A 22,257-nucleotide genomic window follows, 5' to 3' on the forward strand; every position below is an offset into this window, starting at 1 on the left:
AGCTCCAATAAACTGCTCTATTTTTTTTCAAGGAGCAGTTCAAAGGTGCATTGATGTTCTTTTGTAGAGAATAGATATTGGACTGCTCAACAATGTGCTGAACACACTCTGTGGCAAGCATCTGTCAAAAATAATAGCTGGGGGAATGCACTACTTCCACCAAGAGAAGCTTTGATTGCCAAACAGGGGCTGGGTAGTGAGCACGGACAGTAGTCTTCCACAGTAACCTGTGATTTGCCCTCCCTGGCTGAACCTCTGTTTCCTCCTCACTTTCTGACCCACTCCCTTCACTTTCATTGTCACTGCTGTCATTTTGCTCCTGTGTCATGACTACATTTTCAATCCTCTCTTCATCTGAACTGCTCTCATAAGCATCACTCTCTTTACGATCCTCAGGTATTGAAACAGCAGCACCTCTCCTACCATAAAACTTACTGACATCCACCTAAAAGACATAAAAATGCACCATTCAACTGTGTTTCCATTAGCCATAACAATGCCAACATGAAGTAAAATATTTATCTCCTTACACTTTGTCATGTATACATGACACACGGTTTTTCAGTCATTTAGAGTTGTCTTTTTCTTTTCAAAATTACATGAATAATACATGAAATCCCAAGAAAACAATTTAAAGAAGCACAACATATTTTTTCTAACAGGTTTTGTGTGAATTATGTACTTCAAAATGAGCTTACCATGCTGCCCTTGAACCATGTGTCTCAAAGCAGGTCACAGTCTCTGTAACTTCCCCAGATACCAAACAGTTTGATCACATGCCCCAAAACTACAATTGTATTAGATAAATAAGTCATGTGATGATATACAGTAAAATTCAATTGGTGAAATGTTTCTGACTCCTAGAAAATTCTGCTTTTCTTTGTGTCATTTGTGCATGTAGAAGTCCCATAGAGGTTTAACATCTCTTGACCTTCATTGGGATTGATTGGAAGTTTATCCCTTTAAGAGCAAAAAAAAAATGGGTAGAGTAACGTTTCATAAAATGTATAGCGTTTTAAATGTTTTAGCTGAAACTCGCCTTCAAAGTAAAGTACATAATATAAATGCAGTATATTTAAAACCGGTATCTCTTCCTACGAAAACAGGGCGGCAGAAAGAAAACTACAACTGTGATGTAACCTAATGGGAAAAAAAAAAAAAAAAAAAAAAAAAACCAACACGCTGTACAGTGTTTTTAGCTGCTTGGTGAAAGCCAGGACTCAATGACGTAATGAAGCTGCGTCTGGTGCAAACTAAAAGGAAGGCAGAGAAAGTAACACTGCCTGGTTTATGGCAACACGACGGAGTTCCCATCATCTGATAAATATATTTCCAGTATAACAATACCAGATCCCATAGAATACACAAACATGCACACTTTTCAATGACACCTAACTTGGCCCGATTGCTCTCCCGCATTCGGGATTGAAATCGGTTTATTAAGTTGCGTGTTTATGTATTTTAAACCCCTTTAAAAAAAAAAAGAAAAAAAAAAAGTAAGAAAAGAAACGTACAAATCCTGCTGGTGGGAACCCTGGAGGGTGGAGAAAGATGGACGGGAATTGTAACAGTTTTGCTTCAGGAACTGGGGAAATCATCCAGCTGAACGTCGGTGGCACAAGGTAAGAGAGTGGCTGGTAAAATTCATTCATTCTCTGATAGGTTAAGCAAATTAGTTTCATTCAGAGGCAGGATATAAATTGGAGGTCAGCACCACAAGGCCCAAGTCTCAGATGCCAATGGAGGATGCTGGGTCTCGTGTCATTTATTTTGTGTTTATGTCAGACGTAATTCATTTTTGTTGAGATACGTTTATCATTTGCGTATTTAGTGCATCCAACTAATTTAATTTAAGAGCAGCTGCTTTCTGTTACGGTATTTGTAGAAATTGTGTATTATAGTTGAGAGAACCGATCCATAGCTAACAGTACCGCGTTAGACCAATTTCGTGCTATGAATAATTTAACGTCAAGTGAAATCACTTTGCTTCAATTTATTGAATTGTTGTAAGCGGTAGTTTAATGTATTGAATTGTTCTAACCGGTAGTTAGAAAAGGTAATACGCTACCAGTTTTGACTAGTGTGTAATGTGGTGTAGTTTACTGTAATTTATAGATAATGTAGTCTGTGCATTTGGTTGTCATACAGTAGGCTGTACTGCTACTTTCATTGGGAAACGATAATCACAAGAACACCCTTTTAAAAAACCCTTTTTGCCCAATATGCACATTAACACTGTGCTGTGCTTATTGACTCAATTACTTTTGTTTCTCTGCAGTATGTGGAATGACAGCCAAGTGTCATGAAAGGAACACAATCTATTAAGCTGGTAGTTTGTTTTAAAATAAGCTTCTAGGGCTACTTGTCTGATAATAACTTTTTTTTTTTTTAGTTTAGTGAATAGATACAGTACATTGAGACTGAGAGCTATAAAATATACAGGACAGCGTTGCTACAGTAACAAATAGAAAGCTAATTATTTTCTGATAAAAAAATATTTTTTTTTTTAGAGCGCAAAAGAGAGCCCCTGCTTTGACTAAAAAAGTTATAAACACTATATTGTACCTCAGTAGACATTTGTTAACTTCATTCTGCAAAACGTACTCTTTGGTTGTAGGGAACTCAAACATTACATTGGCTTTCCAGACTACTTAATTCTTGTTTGGAGTATATATACTTTAATTATTGAGCATTTCTACACAAGTGCATAGGCATAGAATAGTATTGGATTACAGTTCACCGTTAAGTCTTGCCATCATTTCCAACTTAGCAATGCATAGCGGAAGCATTAAAAAAATGCAGAAATTTAAGGTGAGTAAATTCCCTAGCATGACATTCCATTATACAAATGAGGTTACATTTTAACATTTACATACACAGAGCCTGCTGTGAATAGAAACACTTGGTACTTTTAGATTTGATATTCAAAGAGGTTACTTATTTAATTTTTACAGAAACTGCAGATATTGAATGCCTCTGGAAACAGTAAAGGCATTTTGAGGAGTGTTAACAACAGGTTGTTATAAATATTTAATTTTCCTGCACTCAGGTATAGAATAAACACACTAACTCCTAACAATCCAGATACAAACCTGGTAAGAAATGTTCTATGTTTTAATTATGCCAATAATTTCTGAATAATCTTCAGTAGATATCAAAGTCCGACTTGACGGTGACTGCTAAGAGTAACTGGGGCTCAGAGTTATAGCATCACCGTCCTGCCCCACACCCAAGAAAACACATTCTGATAAGGAAATAGAAAGATGAAGCAAAGTCTTGAACATTACAGTCGCTAACAAAAAAAAAAGTAAACCTTGAATTCAGTAGTCTGTGTCTTTCACATTGTGGATCAAATAACACCTGCAGTGGCACCTAACTCTAGTTAAACTTTAAAAGTCCTAATATTGGAGTCAATAGCTTCAGAAATGTACATTGTTTCCAGTAACACAGAACACTTTGTTGTGACACAATTCCCCTCTAATGTTGGGGCCATTGTGTTAAACAATTGTTGATTCACACTTCAGTGATATATCCAGGGACCGCTGAAATCACAAGTTGACTTGAGTTGTCTGTAACCATTTTGAATCCAGATGTCTGTGTCCACTTATAAAGAGCTTCTTGTAAAAACTACACAGTATTATGTACAAGTAGTAAAATTAGGTACTACAAACTGTTGTTTTAAATGTCTCTGCAATAAAATATGTTTTGTTGATTGTCCATTAATGATTTTATTCCATCATTTTAGTGGAATGTGAAATGCTCCTTCTTTGTAATTTCAGTTGTTAAATGCAAATTTTTCTCAACCTTACCAATAATGTTCAATAGCCTCTGATACCAGCAGCTGAAGAACACTACATGGCATTGCTATCGTCTGTTTTGCTGGGATAGATCTCAATTGGTGTAAACATCAGCTTTATTTGTCTTCTCAATTGTGTTTGGCTTACAGGTTCAGCACCTCAAGACAAACACTAATGTGGATTCCAGACTCCTTCTTCTCAAGGTAAAATGCTTTACAAACGTTATTAATACCCCAGTGGTGCTCCCTCGATGTGACCACAATTGATAAGGAATTGAGAAATAGCAAAGCTTCCAGCTTCATTAATATCGCTCGCCTCCATGCCTGTGACTTGCATGGGAAAGGGAACCTTGTGAGGAAAGAGACCCAGTCTGAGATACCTCAATGTGTACCTGAATTGCATAACTTCAAAGAGTACAATTATCAGAGACAAGAGAATAATTTGATTTTAAAAGTAACAAATCTGATGTTAATATGTATGTGCCATAATATTGCAAGCACTTGTCTTTAAGTTTGAATCAACCCAAATTCTTGGAGCCATAAAGTAGAAACTAGGGATGCACCGAATTCAAGTTTTTGGGATTCGGCCGAATACCGAATCTAAAAAAACTCAAGAAAATTTTAGGAAACTGTTGAATGAAAAAACTCTGTCAGCTACTTTACAAGGGACGCGCACAATCCATAGTTATGAGCCTTTTAGTTAATGGTATTTTTATTACTCAATGAAAATATATCCCTGAAAAAACATTTCATTTTGAAACTTACACAATTTACCACAAGCCCCCTCCCCCACAACAGAAACGTCAAAATACAACCGTTTACTTTACCTTTACAAGAAATGAGAGCTGCATCTTTGCCATAACCCTTTATTTTCTTTAATGACGTTTCAACCTGTTTCATCTGATCTGAGACGAGCTATGACGAAAAAACTACCGTGATGAGTGACCCGAATCTCTCTGTGAAATAAAACCCACATTGATTTAAATGCACCGTGTGTGTAACACATATCAAACAGACTACAAAATAGTTTAAAAATATTTTAATAGAACACAGCAGTTCCCAAATGGCTCAACTTGTATTGGCACATTGCAATAATGTAAAATGTCATTTACTAAAGCATATTGTTCAACAACATCTTGCACATCTGACAGTTGTAAAGTTACAAAAAATATATATTTCTGTGCACCGTTTTATTTTTTATTCAGTTTAGTTCACCGAATCCTAAGAATTCGGCAGAATCCAAACCCTGCTCAAAAAGTAGGTATTCGGGCCGAATCGGAAACAGAATCCTGGATTTGGTGCATCCCTAGTAGAAGCATTACTGTACCTTAAAATTGATGGTGAACTAAAATCAAATGTATTCTATTTCTAATTAAAGATGAAAAAGTAGACATTTTTTAATAAACGTTTTCTAATAACAATAGTTACTTGATAACATCTCGGTTCTGTTGGCACTGTACTGTAATTGTGCACAGTATTTAGTTTCATTTTTTCACTTTAATATATTTTTTCGGATGTTAAGTATACTGCTTTGAAGTCTGTGAGGTATACTCCATCCTTTCAGAATGCTTTACATTACTGACAAGGTTTTGTTTTGCAGTTTGCTCAGTGGGAGAATATCAACTCTAAGGGATGGAACTGGAGCAGTGAGTATTACATTCTTTAAAACGCAATAACAGAAAAGGGACAAATATTGATGTTATTGTCTAAAACCTTAAACACTGAGATGAGATGTATCAGGGTTCTCCCCAGACCTTTTCAGCCAGGCGAGCCTCCCGGAAAAGTGTCTGTCACCGCCCAGCTGAAAAAAGCTGATCCGCCCATCTTACAGGCGCTACTGTGCCTTTAACAATAAGGATTGATTGTGCTTCTAGCAGACTAGATCAGCTGTGCGTTACTGGGTGAAAAAAAAATCTTGGGACCACTTGACAGCTGTGTTACGTCTTGACAACATTTTACCAATCAGAGAGTTGAAGGGGCAGGTTTTCTGTGTCAATCACTTCGAGATGCTAAAACGTTAAAAATGACTGCTTAAAAAATAACCAATTATTTTCAAAGCAAAAATAGTAACAGTGAATGCAGGGGGTCAAAACAAGTGTACATACAAATGTAGTACATTGAAAAACAAAAATAGACATGCGTTAACAAAATGCCCTGAAAACGTGACATAAAGAAAACAATTTAAATTAAGCAGTAAGCTTGGTAATTAAGCAAAAAAAGAAAATGAAAAGGTTATGCTTTTTTTTTTTTTTTTTGTGAACTCGTACAGTCCCTACTTAAGCATGGTAATTTACCATAATAAAAAACAGTAATGAAAAAGAAAATGTACAACATAAAAAGCTCAACCAGATATAGCCAACGAAAAACACCACATTATTCAAATTCTTTGTCGTATTTATGTATTTAAGGTAAGGTATGTAATATATTTTTCCGTTAAGTGCTCCAGGCTATAATGTTCTGTTGCCCGGCTATATAGAATTCCTGGGAAGAACCCTGGGTATGTGAGGCGTAGTACCACAATTGGTTTTTTAACTATTTTAGATCTAATGTTACTTCACCTACCAGGATTCATTAACTATATATGACTATCAGGGCAAGAAGTTAAGGCAATGTTACCTTTGGGTGGGGGGTGGGGGGTGAAGATTCAGGGGCACCAAAGCAGTTCTAGGGGGCAAAAAGGAAAAAAAAAAAAAAAAAAAAAATAAATCCACCCCAAGGGCACCAAGGGCATTTCATACTCATTCATAAAACAACGAAAAAGAAAAACAGAGCCTAGTATGTTGATGACATTTTAATTCAAACAAACAGAAAGCAATGTTTTCTGAGTGATTCGCATACAGATTGTTACAAAAATAAAATATAGTTCACTTTTCCATTGTAAAAATAAAATGGTGTAAAAAAAATCTATTTAAACAACAGACTTTCATAATGAAAAAATACAAAGTAATAAATAAATAAATATGAATTCAGGGTATTTTCTTGACTGCACTCGGTCACACAGCTCTGACTAATACATAGACCCTGTTCACACTGCTATTTTTATAATTAAAGTTGTATGATGTAGAAATAATTACTATTCAATATTGATCCACTGCCGTCTTGCCTAGCACAGATTCACCTTTCTGTTTACCTATAGCACGCGTACTGAGCTACATACCACATTGGTCACGTGATACGAAAAGCTGACGCTAAATCTGCTTTGCATTCATATATATGTAAAGGCCAGCCCTGATCTCGGATTGCAGGCCCTGGGCCACTTCAAAACAGCCTAAATCTGGGCCGAACCTGGGCTGCCTTTTCTTTTTTGGAACTTTCACATATGAGAGAGGGCAACCCTGGGCCACCTCAAATCGCAAGTGTGAACGGATAGATTCAGCTTAGATATACAGCCTTGGTGATGCAACAGCACAAATAAGCGATGCCAGTGAAGGGAAAGTTTAAAAAGATTTTCAGGCAAACTGGCTGAAAATTTACCCATGGCTGGAGTTTAGTAACGATAGTGGTCAATGAGTTGTTCAGCCTGCAGTGTCTGCGCAACTGTAGTTTGCTAACTTCTGTTACAAAACCTGTACAAACAACACGGCTTTGAAAAAAAAAAAAAAACTGGAGTGCTCAGCATTACAATGATATGGATATGTACATAATGTTAGATGTTTACATTTGAGAGACTATATATAGTTTCACGATTCTCGAAATTTACAGTTGGATTTACAGTTTTATTATGGTGCATTGCTGGACACAAAATTGAAAAAAAGGTATGCTGTTTTTAAAGATACACCCCTTTTGTGAAAGCACACGTTTTACTTACTAGTTAAAAAGCAGAACTACGTAAGGCAGTGAGAATGTATTACACACAAATAAATGAAAACAGAAATCGATGCACTTATCAAGATTGTGTTTCGTTTACTATTATGTTATCTCTCCTATTCGTTTCATAATGCTGGCAGCTGCTACTTGAACTATGTCATAGCTACTTGCTTTTTGTGGGGTTTTTTTGGTGTAAGAATTTGAGCAAATCTAACAGTTATCTGCTTGTTGTGTGTTCATTTTTAGCGTTGGTGTTTTTGGGGGGAATAACACAATTACAAAACAGCAACGGCAGCAATTAAATTTCTATTAGAGTTGGAATGTGTATTGCACTGTTGAATTTAAAGTGTTGCAATTTGAAGCATAGAATCAGGTCTCCTTATAAAATATATATGCTCATAGAATATATGTAATGTGGTATACATTGTGTGTGTTTTTTTTACCAACCTGTAAATTAAAAAAGCAAATTTAAATATAGGGTTTACTAGTAAGTATAAGGATATTCACAAATTAATATACAAGACAAATTCATATAAAGATCGCTTTACTTCGTTTAGTGTAATGTGGTCCTATCAAAAACTTTCTGATTTAAATACACTGTGTGGTAATTTGGTTTATTCATTAAAATGAAAACGGTAGGTAAAAATGTGTTTATTTTTTTTTAAATGTATAAATTAACAGCTACTGGACCTACTATCTACTTACTACTTGCTTACTAGTGTCAGCCCCTGTGCTTTTGTGATTGAGGGGTGAGGATAAGGTGTATAGTGTATATGAAATAGTGGACAGTATCGAAAAGAAATTAAATTGCAGCTGCTAAAGAAATGTCGTGAAAATCCTGTTTGTGTTTTTTTTTTTTTTTTTTGAAATGCCTAAATGAGACAAATACAGTGTAATGCACTCTGTGCAAGTGACTCTTAACAGAAGCTCAACCAATTTATGTAAGTTCACATTAATATTACTGTTGTCGGGGACGAATTGTTGTGCACCCATTTCTTATCTGAACATTATGTAAATCCCAGAACACTTCTCTGCCACTTTAGACAGCTCTTCTTCCTTCTTTCTTTTTAAACTTTTTTGAGTTAGCATGGAGCTCACAGACAGAAAAATCACACAGTGACACTGTCAGTGAAAACATGTGATTGAAAATTCCTGAAGGGGCTGTCATACTGAGCTCAGTCTAACAGCGTTCCTCCCTCTGTTTGCCCAGTATTTGATCCAGTACATCTTTCACGTGGCTTAGTGCTGGGAGGTGCACAGTAAAAAGAATGGCAACAATAATAGATTATGATAATGAATCATTTTCTCGCAGAACGAGATTAAATTGAGTTGTTACAGAATGAGCCAGCTGACACTGAGCAGGTTTGTGAGTGGGTTATAGATCAGATGTGCTGGTGCTTTAATTTGAGAGGCATTGCGTCAAGCAACTGGGGCAATTGCGGCTGGTGCTTTCGGTTATTTCATGCCCTGGAATATCACTTTTTTCATATCTCCATCCACTTATACCTTAAACCCTGGCAAAGTAAAATACAAATTACTTTTTTGCCATCTACTGGTGTATCATGGTTATAACAACCCACTTGAATTCAGTTTACATTTTATTATGCTAGCCCAGAAGAAAATTAGTTAATTGTATTGTAATGTAAAGTCATATTTTGCATAAAAACATCAAACCAATGCTGTGCTTTGTGTTTCTTAGTTATCATAGGAAACACACTGTTGCAACCCTTTGTCATTTTATTTTATATGTCTTTTTACAGATATTTATTGACAGAGACCCAACAGCATTTGCACCTATTTTAAATTTCCTTCGAACCAAAGAATTAGATCTCCGGTAAGCAAAAACACAATCTGTCAGAACATCCACTTATTTATTTGACAATGTTCAAGGGTAGATGTATGGTATGTAACTATAGAAAAATAATATCATTGGTTTAACCACAGGAACAACCAATAATGGAATGTCTCTGGGAGGCAATACCACCTGCTGTACCTTATCATGACTTTTCCAAACAATCTGCATTGCAGTAGATTGTCACAATACACTTCAGCTTTTGATGTCGGTAGTCTATGAAAAAGAACTAGTTTCAGCTGGAGGGGGAAAAAAAGCATTTTTTCACTTGTAGACTTAAAAACCGATTATCGCTTAATTATAAATCATGTTTAGGGCTTGACATTAACAAGCCATCAGCGCTATTGCATGGAAATAGCCACTGGCCCAACACACATTCTGCTTATTGATAATTCACCAAAAATGTGAAACATGTGTTGCATTGTATGTTTAATGTATTAAATAAGGGAAGAAGAGAAACTGCTGAAACTATTGGAAGACTGAACTAAAAAGAAATACAAAACCAAACCATGTTTCAGTGTGGAAAACCTTTGAGCAAAAACATGGCAATACTGATACCTGTACTGTTAAAACAATTCTGACCCCTGTTTGACCAGGACCGTGCAAAGGTTTTTAAAGTAGTCTATGTAAAACATTATTCTGTGTGAAATCATTGTGCTTTGCCATGCAGGGGAGTGAACATTAATGTTCTCCGACATGAAGCTGAGTTTTATGGAATAACACCATTAGGTAGGTTTGTGATTCATTCAGCTTGAATTACATTTTTATCAGAAATAAATCCATTTGAGTTGAGGGAATACTGAAAGACAGAAAAATGTCTTGTACTTTTTTTTTTTTTTTTATAAAAATAAAAATAAAGTATTTATATTTGAATAAAAAACAATGAGTGAAAACTATCATAATCATTACCATTACCATATTGGTATTTACCTCTTAAAAACCTGAATAAGAAATATCAAATGTGCTCGCAGAGCCTGTGACGCAGTCATGGCCCACCCCCGAGGGCATAAAAGTACTGCGTTCACAAATCTCTGACATTTTTCCTTCAAGCCTGCTGCAATCATGGATGCAGCGACATTGACGGTTAATGGTTAAATTTCTATTTCAGGGAACCAGGGCTATGATAATAACATTCCCTTTCACGTACCAACTGTAACCATTACCGTAGGGGTGAGTACCAAAACCGCTGCAGTGGCAAGATTGCAGAATGACTAGAATGCTACAAGCAGAGAGGCTGCCTTGTCTGTTATCATATGGACCCCCCCTCACCTCTATGCCTGTGTTGGACTGGGAAGCCGCTCTTAATCTAGTTCCAAAGCCAGGGTTTTGAGGATCCACGACATTCAGTCTGTCGAACCTAGTACAGGTATGGGGAGTAGCCCACACTGCTGCATTGCATATGTCCGTGGCAGTGAGTTTTTTTTGGGGGGGGGAATCAAGTTGGCCAGCTCATAGGCATTTTTTTTTGTTTTTGTTTTGTTTTTTTTAAACAAGAAATTGCGCTTCCTGCTCTGGTCTGCGCTGGTAATCCCACTTCTAACCTAACACCACGTGTCACAAAGATGGCCGGAGTGGGTGACGTCAGACCAGAGCCAGGAAATAAACAACAAGAGAGGTGGAGTTTGGTTGTATTAATAAATAATAATAAATAAACAGAACAGAAAATAAAAAAGTTGTAACAAAAACAGCACATGGCACGTGAAGCCAAAATAAACAGACAAACAAAACGGACTAAAACTTACACAAACAGTCGACTAACAGACAAACAAGGTGAGTGAAAACAACGGTCATCTAAATTACTTTTTCGCTTTCTTGTTCTTAATTCTCTCCTCTCCACACCCGTTCTCCACTCACCGAACACACAACCCCGAATATGTGAAAACATGCTGCTTTTATGCAGCTGTACCGAGACTCGTCACAGGCTCTGTGAGCAGCTTTGATATATCTTATTCAGGTTTCGGGTCTTTTAGAGGTGAATACACATACAGTAATGGTTACATTTCGTACTTGAAAACAAACAATGGCAGCAGGAACTTAGTTTTTCCATAGGTACACATTTTGAGGTAGAGTTAAGTGACAGCCCATATTTGTTGCATCAAGCATAATACTGAATTGCAATTAAGAAATTAACCAATATACCTATCTATTTTTCCTGTGCTTTTTGTTGACTGTTTAGATACATATAAGGTACAGATTTGTGTTCTGTTTTTTCAAACGTGTTCAAGTCTAAAATACTGTTTGGTATATTTGGTTTGTTCTTGTGGGTTTTCAAGTACGAAGGCTGCTGTTATGTGAGGAACTGGATCGATCATCATGTGGCAGTGTTCTCTTCCATGGATACCTCCCTCCACCAGGTAACATATTTACAACTAATGACATTACATTAACATTGTATATAGGCTGTTTATTCTGATATAAATAAGTCGTTTTTGATTTTAAACATAAATAGTGATGCTTCATTTGGTCTCTCTGGGGCAGATATTGCAGAAAACAAAATTAGATTAATGATACAAAACTGGAGTGGGTGTAAAAACCTCAGACTAACAACATGAGGTGTTTATTTGTATGTATAGATTTAGGCAATAGTTTTTATAACTCAATATTCGTAAAAAAAAAAAAGTTCTGTATGCATTTGCGAGCTAACTATTTGTATATTTAACAGTTTACAAGATTAATTGAGTTTGCTTGGAAATCCTCACATTGTGAGCTCAAACTTCAGCATCAATTTAGTGAACAATATAAATGTGCAACCCTTTGTTCTTTTCCTAATGGCAGCTATTCCCAGTCGTAAGGTCAGTGCTGCTTCAGCACCAGCACAACCAGCAGCTCCAGCAGCAGCAGTCCTTCCACCAGAAGAAAGAGCTGGGCAGAGCGTTTCTGAAGGGGGGGCTCCAGGGAGCTGTCTACAGGCCATTTTGGGTGGGGTTGGGGCTGCAGAGGGACCAGCGAGGCTTGGTAAGCATAGAGATTTATTTAGATATGATGTTGTTTGTTTTTTTAAACTAAGACAGGGCTCAAAATTCACAGAAATACCCATTCCACATCCATGTTTCAGGTAATGAAGTTTCAAGAAAAGTAACTGATTTTATTTAGAAAAGCTGCACAAGGGCCTGGATAATTATGGCACCACTGTTGGAAATTGACTACTTTATCCAAGTTTAACCTACTGGATGCAGACTGATCTGCTCATGCTTTGTTTGGGCTTCAAGTTCTGTGGGAATGGGTTTGTAGGGCACAACCACACATTATATTTGGGCCAGAGGGGTTTAACAAGGGTTGCATTCTGGGGTGTAGACTAGATAACGCTAAGAGGGAAGGTGGATAAGAATAACAGTTGGGGCGTGTAATGAGACCAGATTTAGCCTTTAGCAACCTGGAAGATGTTTCACATTGAGCATTTGTAAACACGGTAATTGACATTCAAAACAAATCTTTAAAAAAAAAAAAAATTGTAGTAAATGAAAACCATGCACAAAATAATGAAGGACACTAGGATTTCAAATGATTTATCCCCCAAATGTAAAATAAAGAATACGCGCAAATTATTCTGAAACTGTAGGATGTCTCTCCATGTTACACTTGCATGATAACACTATGGAGCAAAAAAAATACAATCTTGTATTGGGAGTTTGAGTCATTGAATGACATGCATACATTAGGAAAATTTAGAGTTATCTGTGTACAGTATAAGCTAATTGTGTGGTTTTCCCCTTCTACAGGTTCCCCTGTGGATCCACGGAAAGTGCTAATAGTTGCAGGCCATCACAACTGGATTGTAGTTACATATGCACATTTTGTGGTTTGTTACAGGTATCTATCTAAACCATTTCTTTCTCAAACATGGTTAAATCCAGCACACAGACTATATTACGTTATACAGTTTTCTCTCATTAATAACAATGTTAAGGGGCCAGCAGGAACACTGAAATTTCAATTACTGTACATTCAAAAGTATCATACATTTAGAAGTACTGTGCATTTTATTGAAGTGAACTTTTGTATGTCCCATTTCTAAACCATAAATGCATGGCGTCCTCAACATCAGGGTATTGAGCAAGTTAGAAACGCTGAAGACTTTTGCTGTTTGCAATCCTGTTACTGTTTCAAGGTGTTTCAAAATGGTTCAGAAAGTGTTTGTGAGAAGGTTGAACTCTGCAGCAACATCTTTCTACCCTTACACCTGTCTGAAAGGATAATGCATGTTTTTTGCAAAATAATTCAACCAAACAGGTCATTTGTGTTGGTGAATTCATATTATAGAAGTAATTTACAGTAAGCGACTGCTAAATTTGTCCTGGACCATATACAAAATTTATAGTATCAGGAAATGTGTTTAATCCGAGTTCATCTTAATGGGAATTGACTGTATTTAGCAAATTCCAGATAACTATGAAGGATCTTGCAAACTGGAGTGAAGGGAATTGTAGAGATGTTTGAGATCAATTTCTGATCCCATGTATTGTATCCTGCTAGAAATGTAATAATTGTAGTTGTAATTTGAAAATACATGGGGGCTCTGCATGGAGTGCAGGATGCGCCCTATATCCTGGAGATCGCAGGTTCGAATCCAGGCTATGTCGCTGCCAACCGTGACCGGGGGTTCCCAGAAGGCAGCGCACAATTGGCTGAGCACCGCCCGGCTAGGGAGGGCTTAGGTCGGCAGGGCAATCCAAGGATCACCGCGCACCAGCGACCCCTGTGGCTGATAGGGCGCCTGCGGGTCTGCAGTGGAGCCATTCAGCTCTGTGTTGTCCTCCGGCACTGAAGGTCTGATGGCTTCGCTGTTGATCCACAGTGCGAAAAATGATGGCTTGGCAGGAACATGTTCTGGAGGACGTGTGTGTCAGCCTCTGTTTCCCGAGTCTCCAGGGGGTTGCAGCAGTGAACTGGGATTTAGCATTGGCAACGACTACATTTGAAAAAAAATAAATACTTGCGTTTTTCACAAGCCCCGGTGCGAAATAATTATTGTAAGTCCTTTTTTTTAAAAAACTACTGTAGGATAAAGGAGTCCTCAGGCTGGCAGCAGGTGTTCTCCAGCCCCTACTTGGACTGGGCAATTGAGCGTGTGGCTCTCAATGCAAAGGTGGTGGGCGGGCCCCATGGGGACAAGGATAAAATGGTGGCTGTGGCATCCGAAAGCAGCATCATCCTGTGGAGCATCCAGGACGGGGGCAGCGGCAGTGAAATAGGCAAGTCTGGCTATTGATTAATATTGCTCTCAGGTATGGTGTCACTCCATATGGGGATTTATAGTACACTTGTTTAAAATGTATAGTCTTTGTAGGGGTAGTGGTTAGAACAGTCACCCCTGGGACCCAGGATCCATTTTATTCTGAGACTAATGTAAAATCAGTTTTAGCCTACCCCCTGGTGGATTCATTTCCATCCCATTCACATCCCTGCCAATATTCTGGAAACAAAATGCATGCTGTCATCTGGACTGACAGACAGACTTAATCTCCCTGATTATGTTACTCTTAACTTTTGCTAAAGAATGTCCTTTTAATTTCCATTGCAGTTGGGTAAGCCATGTAAATTAAATAATATATATATGTGTGACACACAGTCAGACAGAAAGACAGATGGGTTATATACAGTGCCTTGCAAAAGTACTCGGACCCCTGACCAATTCGCTCATATTACCGAATTACAGATGGTACATTGAAATTTTGTTCTGTTTGATATTTTATTTTTAAACACTGAAACTCAGAATCAGTTATTGTAAGATGAGATTGGTTTTATGTTGGGAAATATTTTTAAGAAGAATAAAAAACTGAAATATGTTGCTTGCAAAAGTATTCAACCCCTGTGCTGTGGAAGCTCCCAGTTTGCACTGATGAAAGAAACTGCCCTAACGAGGACACAATTACCTTACCATTGACCTCCACCTGTGAACCATTAAAGTTGCTGTCACATTTTCTGGATAAAAACCCCACTGTTGAAGGATCATTGGTAAGGCTGTGAATCTGAAGGAAAATGAAGACCAAAGAGCATTCTGCAGAAGTTAGAGATAAAGTAATACAAATGCATAGATTAGGGAAAGGGTACAAAATAATATCCAAGTGTTTGGATATCCCAGTGAGCACAGTTGGATCAATAATCAGGAAGTGAAAGCTGCATCACACCACCCAGGCACTGGCAAGAAAAGGCCATCCCTCAAAACTCAGTGCTCAAAAAAGGAGACTTGTGAGAGAAGACACAGAAAGGCTAACAATCACTTTGAAGGAGCTACAGAGTTCAGTGGCTGGGAGTGGAGTAATGGTGCACCAGTCAACCATATCATGAGCTCTGCATAACACTGGCCTGTATGGGAGTCAAAGTCCTGATCTCAGTCCCATTGAGAATCTGTGGCACTATTTGAAAATTACTGTCCACAAGCGTCGTCCAACCAACCTGAACAACCTGGAGCAAATCTGCAAAGAAGAATGGGCCAAAGTCACTCCAACACTGTGTGTAATGCTGGTACATACTTACCCCAAAAGACTTGTTGTGGGGGTTGAATACTTATGCAAGCAAGATATTTCAGTTTTTTATTTTTCTTAAAATATTTCCCAGCATAAAACCAGTGTCACTTGACAATAATTGATTTTGATTTTAAGTGGTTTAAAATAAAATATCGAACAGAACGAAATTTCAATGTACCATTTGTAATTCAGTAATATGAGAGAAATGGTCAGGGATCTGAATACTTTTGCAAGGCACTGTATGTCTCTTTACCTCCAGATTGTGCTACACTGGGCTATTTTTGATTGATCACAATTGGTAAGCGGTTCTCTAGATACATGCAAAACTCTAAAATGACATACAGAAACAGTCGGATGTACAGATACTTAAAAAGAGATCAGCAAATCAACCAATTATTTTTAATTATTTTTATTTATTTTTTTAATCAAACTCAGGGCGTCAAAGTGATAGCCCCATTTAAAGCCTATGCACGGCTGTATTCTGACAGTTGTACATGTTGAAAAGGGAGGTATGCGAGAAACAACATCCACGATGGTCTGTTGGGGTAGAAATAAACTAGGGATGCAAGTGTTATGATCGGTTAGTTTTGTTTATCAACTCTAAGTTTTTTTTTTTTTTTTTTATGTCTGATCAGTTTTCACTAAAACTGAAATGCAAGTTCAAAACCAAAGAACCTGGCTGAATTTGTGCAGCCAAGGGAAAGGGACATACCATTATTACACATGCCATTTTTAATTTTTTTTTTTTTTTTTTGACAAATAAGCTGAATATATGGAAAGCCAAATTATCATTAAGAGCTATCTCAAATTAATGTATAGATCTCTCTAAATCATCTTAAGAAATGATAATTTAAAAAATTTAAAACATCTAAAGATGTCCAGATATATTTGAATTGAGCTTTAAATGAGACATCTAAAATGCATTTTCAGATATTTAAGTCATTTTAAGATATCTGAAATTCTATTATGATATCTCAAAATAACTTGTTCGAGATCTCCTAAATAATTTAGATATCTCTTAATGAACAGGAATTCATTTAGAGAAAGCTTGAAATAATTTCGCGATATCTCAGTGAACAGGAAGTTATTTTGAGATATCTCTTAATTAATAGGAAGTACAATACTAGCAAAACATTATTTAATGATTTCTGTACAATCAGTTTGAGATATCTATTTCATTTTTCAAAATGTTTTATTTACAGAGATCTCTAATGTCAAGATCTCTGCGAATGATTTATAGAGATCGCTAACTATTTCAAGCTATCAAGATGCAATTTTAGATCTCAAAATGATCATTTTGGCTTGCCATATGAATACAATGTTATTTAATCAATCAAACTAATATATAATCTAATGTCTGAGTAGAACTACAGCTCATGTTTTTCAGACAAATTAAACTAAATTTCAGTACACACAGTAAATGAAGCTACTATAAAAATAAACTGACCTGCTGACTGAAGCTTCTTCCAGATATTTGCACGAATACCTCTTTTTTCACTGGTAAAACCGAGCTGTGCAAGTGAGTCCCATGTAGGTGATTCGATGTTAGGAGGCACTGTATTTGAGAATTGCAGATTCAGAGGTTATGGGGTTTTTTTTCGTTCTTATAGTAGGGGCTGTCCAAAATGATTGACATGTTCTGAAAGCAGTACAGAGCATGTGCTTTTTTTGAAAAATAATAAAAAAAAAAATCTTATGCATTTTAGAATATTCACATGCCTTCCTGCAAAAGAACTGTAACCACCAGAAATGTAGTTTTTGTTACAGTTTGTGATATTTTCCTTTTAGTTGAGAAAAGGGATCCTCTTATGATCCTTTCCAGCACATGAAAGAGTACAGTAGGCAATGGAGTGTCAGACAGCTGTGATTTGTTTTTCTAGTATGTTTAAAACTTTTTTTTGGGCCTGTCAAGTTCCTTTCTGATGCAGTGTGGTTAGTAATATAACTGTATTTCATGTGTGATCGTTGGAATGGCAGAAAGACAGCACCACACAATTAAATTAAAGTACAATAATTGTTAAATGGGAGGTTTTTTTTTATCTTATTTTGTATTCTGCTTGTTTGCAAATATTTGCGCAATTCATTCATACAGATACAATATGTCTAAAGTCTGTTTCTCATACAGTACACCGTACCATACAAAAACACTTCTTTTAAACCAAAAAAATAAATACAGCTAAATTGGGAAAGCTTGCCTGTCATTTAGTGCTGCTTAGTTTCATTGCAAAATCAAATTAGAAAACACAACATATTTCTTGCAATTCATTTGTAGTTGCTAAAATATAAACTCTAGAACTAACTAGTCCTAGAAAAATACAATCCCGTTTGACACGCATATGTATTTTGCAGTATAAATAATGAACATGCATTGTAATGATATTTTGGAGTTTTATATTTAATTGGGAATTGAGCTTAATGAAACCTAATACTAGAAAGCCATTGTGTGTTTTACAGTCCAAAATCTTCCCTCCCCTTAAACACTTAATCACATTTGTTTATGTAAAGAAACGGCTCTAATCTTATCTTCCAGACCACAAGGAAATTTAACCCCCTCCAAGCTTCAAAGGGACTTGATTAATATATTATACTGGAAAGAGAATTCCTGGAACCAGGAATTTGAAAGGATTGGCATTTTAAGGGTTAATGGGCAACAGTGACATCTAGTGGATGAAACAGATAGTACACGTTGGTACAGTATCAGTGAACTGAGATAAAAAAAAAAAACTTTGTCTAAAAAAGACATTTGTTTTTATTTTGTTTTGAATCTAATATGATATAAATGTACCCAGGCATGAAGTGTGCTTGTATGTAAAATCATAACGCTGGGAGTATTATAGATATTGAACAGCAGTCATGCAAGTGTTTTATACAGTTATTTTACTACAAACACTCATGTTTAGTATGGTGAAGATGAAACAAAAATCCGTAGTTCAGAAGGAGTTATCTTACTGTGAGTTTTGGTTTTAAATATGCTTTCCTCAGTGCTTGTAAGGATGCAAATTAAGGTGTGGTTTTATGGTATGTCATAAATACAATCTTATTTGAAATCCGCCTAACGCAGAGACCGATTTGAGGTACGTTCGTCCTCTATCAAATTAACCAATCCTAAAAGGTAGCCAAGAACTTCTCTGATTGGTTATTCTAAATGCATTTAAGCTTGTGTCTGTCCTATTTTCTCGGAGCTCTCTCCCACTCATCCAGGACATTCTCTGTCCATCCAAGATGTGATCACTTCAAGGAATGTGCTCTCCCTTCATCAAAGGTACTCACTGCCAACATACAACAAAGAAGAAGTCTGCGTCACAGCCCAAGTGAAGTACCCGTTGCTATGGAAACCAGGTGATACGATCTTCCAAGCAACGTGCCTGCCTGCCTACCTGAAAGAGTGCCTGCCTGCTGGTCAACACCATTAAAGTTTTGCATCTCCATAAGAAATGTGAGTGATGTCAAGTACTTGGTGTGGAGAAACGGCAGTTTCTAGAACAAAGTGCACCTTCCGAGATTCATAACAATTGGGTACTCGTGGTCTTGTATCACCAAATGACTAAAGTATCCTGTTCCTGCTTGCAAGATTGCGGTTCTGTTTGAACTTCCCGCTGCTGACTTCACCACAAGACACCCAGCTGCAAATAACTACTGAGACGGGATCCCTGCTGCCTGCAACACTGGGAACCTTGTTGCGTAACTATTAAATATAAACTGTACTTTTCATATTACTTAAACTGACACATAGATTAAGCATATGATTCCTTATCTAAATAACATTTGTTGAAATGTATATTAATCTGTTAAATCTCCTTTCTTCTCACATTAAGCTAGTTTGACCACTAGTGTTTAGGAATTCTCTATTTTGTGTTAGGCTGTGCTATAAATAAACTGATGTAGTTATACTCTTAAACCATTGTCTGTGTTTGTTTTTGATCTGTTACTACGTACTGTCTAATTAATAATCTAGTCTAATATTGTTTTGATGTTAAATTTTCACCAGGGTTGATGGATCTGAATGCAATGGATATTACTCTATATTCCTATTGCGATTATTTTAATTTGAAGGCAACAGTTGGTATACAATGATTAAGTTAAAACAAAATTACTAGTTAAGATTAATTCCGTAGATAACTAAATTTAAGTAAATATCTGCTGCAGTAATTTACCTTAAAATGACTTGAGCTGCCTCTTGCTATATGGAATGCTATGAAAAATGTCAAACTAAGTAGTAATACCTGCTTTCTGCACACTTGACAGTGATCAATATGGAACAAAACATTGCGTGTGTGGATGGGTTGACACACATAAAAATAATTTTGGACATCCATAAGCTAATAAAATTACAGGTTATGATAGTCTTGCAAGCCATAGAGCGAAAAAGATTATCGCATTTTGAACCGTTGCTCTGCAATTCTGTGATCCCTGTATGTTTGTGTACTATAGGATACAGTAAACCAGTCAGCATTTATGATGTATGCTTTTGGTGGAGGGGGGTCTTGAAAAAGAGCGTGCTGTGTATGCTTGCTGTAATTTGGTGGTAATTTTGGACGACCCCTTCATTGAATCCAAATGCAATAAGAAGCTGTTTATGCAAAGATGAGAAGAGTGCTTCTTAGAGAGTGCAGTCATTTATACTCTTCTCCGACTGCATGCCATGTATTAGTCTGTCTCAAGTGTACTGACTGACGCAATATACAGTAAAAGAACTGCAGCTGACTTAGACAAAACACAGCTTTATTTAACAGTCACCATTCCAAGCAGGTTATCGGTCACATTTTACTACTGCAATGCTACTTCTAATAAAAATAGTAATAATATGAATTTACGCTTGTCAAGTGATCCCGGAGATGAGTTGTTTGCATTCAACTTTTTTTTGGTCGTCTGGGCATTTAACAAACAGATCCCAAACAGCAGAGGGTTTTTGAGACACTTCTTTCAATACAGCTTACGCTATACAGTGCTTTGCTGTTGATGGCGAGTGAAGAAGTTAAAAGTTCTTATTTTTCCAGTGCGTGAAACACCTAATAGGCAGCTTATCTGGAGTGCTGATTATGGGTTTACATGCTGTTCTGCTCACTAGTCAAAAGCCAGCAGTATTGCCAATTCTACAGGGTTGTCGAGATGTATTTATATATTTAACTCCGCTAAATAAAAAAAAAATAAACAAAGGAACAACAACAAAATACAATCTCCACCGTCTTTGAGTGGTCTTCAAACCTGACAAGAGACTCCTAAACAAAATTACATGAGCTAGCATCTCCAGTGATGGAGCTCTCCCAGAGGCTGGTCTCCTTCAATAATGCTTACTTAAAACAGCTTTCCTGCACTGCTGCTATAAGCACTATTTTATAGAAAGGACCCCCCCAAGACAGGAACTTGTCACTCTTCATCTATTCTCCCTCCCTCTTGACAGCCTTCAAGGCTGCTGAGTCTGATTGGGAGTGACATCTCAAATTTCTTGTGACTGCCCCAGCTGTCTGGATTGATTTCCTCCCGAACCCTTGTCTCTCTCTAGAGTAATCAGTCCAGGTTCTGTTTTTATTAGTGACTATTCCCTTATAACCTGGCCATCTGAGTGTGTGGGAAAATGGAATGTGTCAGCAGAGGGAGGCCCACACAGAGCGTGCTGTTGCTTCTGCTGTTGTTGATGAACAGCACTTACTTGTGCCCAATGGAACCTGCACTTCACCTTGCGCAGGTTAAAACTGCTCAGCCCCATTAATCCCCCAACTCTTGGCATTCTTTTCCTAGGCTTGCTTGGCTCAATGTTTGCCATATATTGAGCCCAACTGGGTGAAAGAGGGAGGGCAGTTGCTTATGGGACAGTGATGACATTTTAAAGTTAACTACCAAGCCTAGTCTCTAAGCAAGTCTTTCACTATATCACAGTGTTTACCGCCAGTGCAAATACACATACCTTCTTGCTGTCCTTCTCCTCACCTCTTTATCAGGCCCTGCCCTATCAACATTTCAAAACCCTAACATGAAAGTGACATTACCCTAAATGAAGAAAAATGGTCTCTCAAATAAAAAATAAATAGACAATGTTGTCCTTTTCCAGTACACCTACTTGGTGCTGTGCCTGTCAAACCACCTGCTGAAATGTATTCTTTATTCAGTCATTATTCTGTGTAGTTTTTATTACATATACAGTATATAATTTTAAGCAAGTGTCTCTTATGTTTAGGTGAGTTTAGCCTAGGGGTTCCAGTGGATGCCTTGTTCTTTATTGGGAATCAGCTGGTCGCTACGAGTCACACAGGGAAGGTGGGGGTGTGGAATGCTGTTACGCAACATTGGCAGGTAAGCATACGGTACATACCTGGTATCCAGGATGGCTTGATGTA

General features: G+C 37.1%; 1 protein-coding gene across 2 annotated transcripts in view; it reads left to right on the plus strand.

Annotated features, from left to right (window-relative positions):
* Window positions 1–1,193: 1,193 nt before the first annotated feature.
* kctd3 (potassium channel tetramerization domain containing 3) overlaps window positions 1,194–22,257 on the plus strand; it is a 33,933-nt gene continuing 12,869 nt past the window's right edge. Inside the window, exons 1-10 of one of the 2 annotated variants that reach the window (XM_041252709.1) lie at window positions 1,194–1,622; window positions 3,947–4,000; window positions 5,397–5,442; window positions 9,364–9,437; window positions 10,126–10,184; window positions 11,729–11,809; window positions 12,231–12,410; window positions 13,175–13,265; window positions 14,454–14,647; window positions 22,098–22,213. In XM_041252709.1, coding sequence (XP_041108643.1) covers window positions 1,552–1,622; window positions 3,947–4,000; window positions 5,397–5,442; window positions 9,364–9,437; window positions 10,126–10,184; window positions 11,729–11,809; window positions 12,231–12,410; window positions 13,175–13,265; window positions 14,454–14,647; window positions 22,098–22,213 — 966 coding nt within the window. In that variant the 5' untranslated portion in view covers window positions 1,194–1,551. The remainder of the gene's footprint in view (window positions 1,623–3,946; window positions 4,001–5,396; window positions 5,443–9,363; window positions 9,438–10,125; window positions 10,185–11,728; window positions 11,810–12,230; window positions 12,411–13,174; window positions 13,266–14,453; window positions 14,648–22,097; window positions 22,214–22,257) is intronic. The other variant, XM_041252710.1, reaches the window with a different exon arrangement.

Source organism: Polyodon spathula, chromosome 6 (assembly GCF_017654505.1).
Source record: "Polyodon spathula isolate WHYD16114869_AA chromosome 6, ASM1765450v1, whole genome shotgun sequence".
NCBI lineage: Eukaryota > Metazoa > Chordata > Actinopteri > Acipenseriformes > Polyodontidae > Polyodon > Polyodon spathula.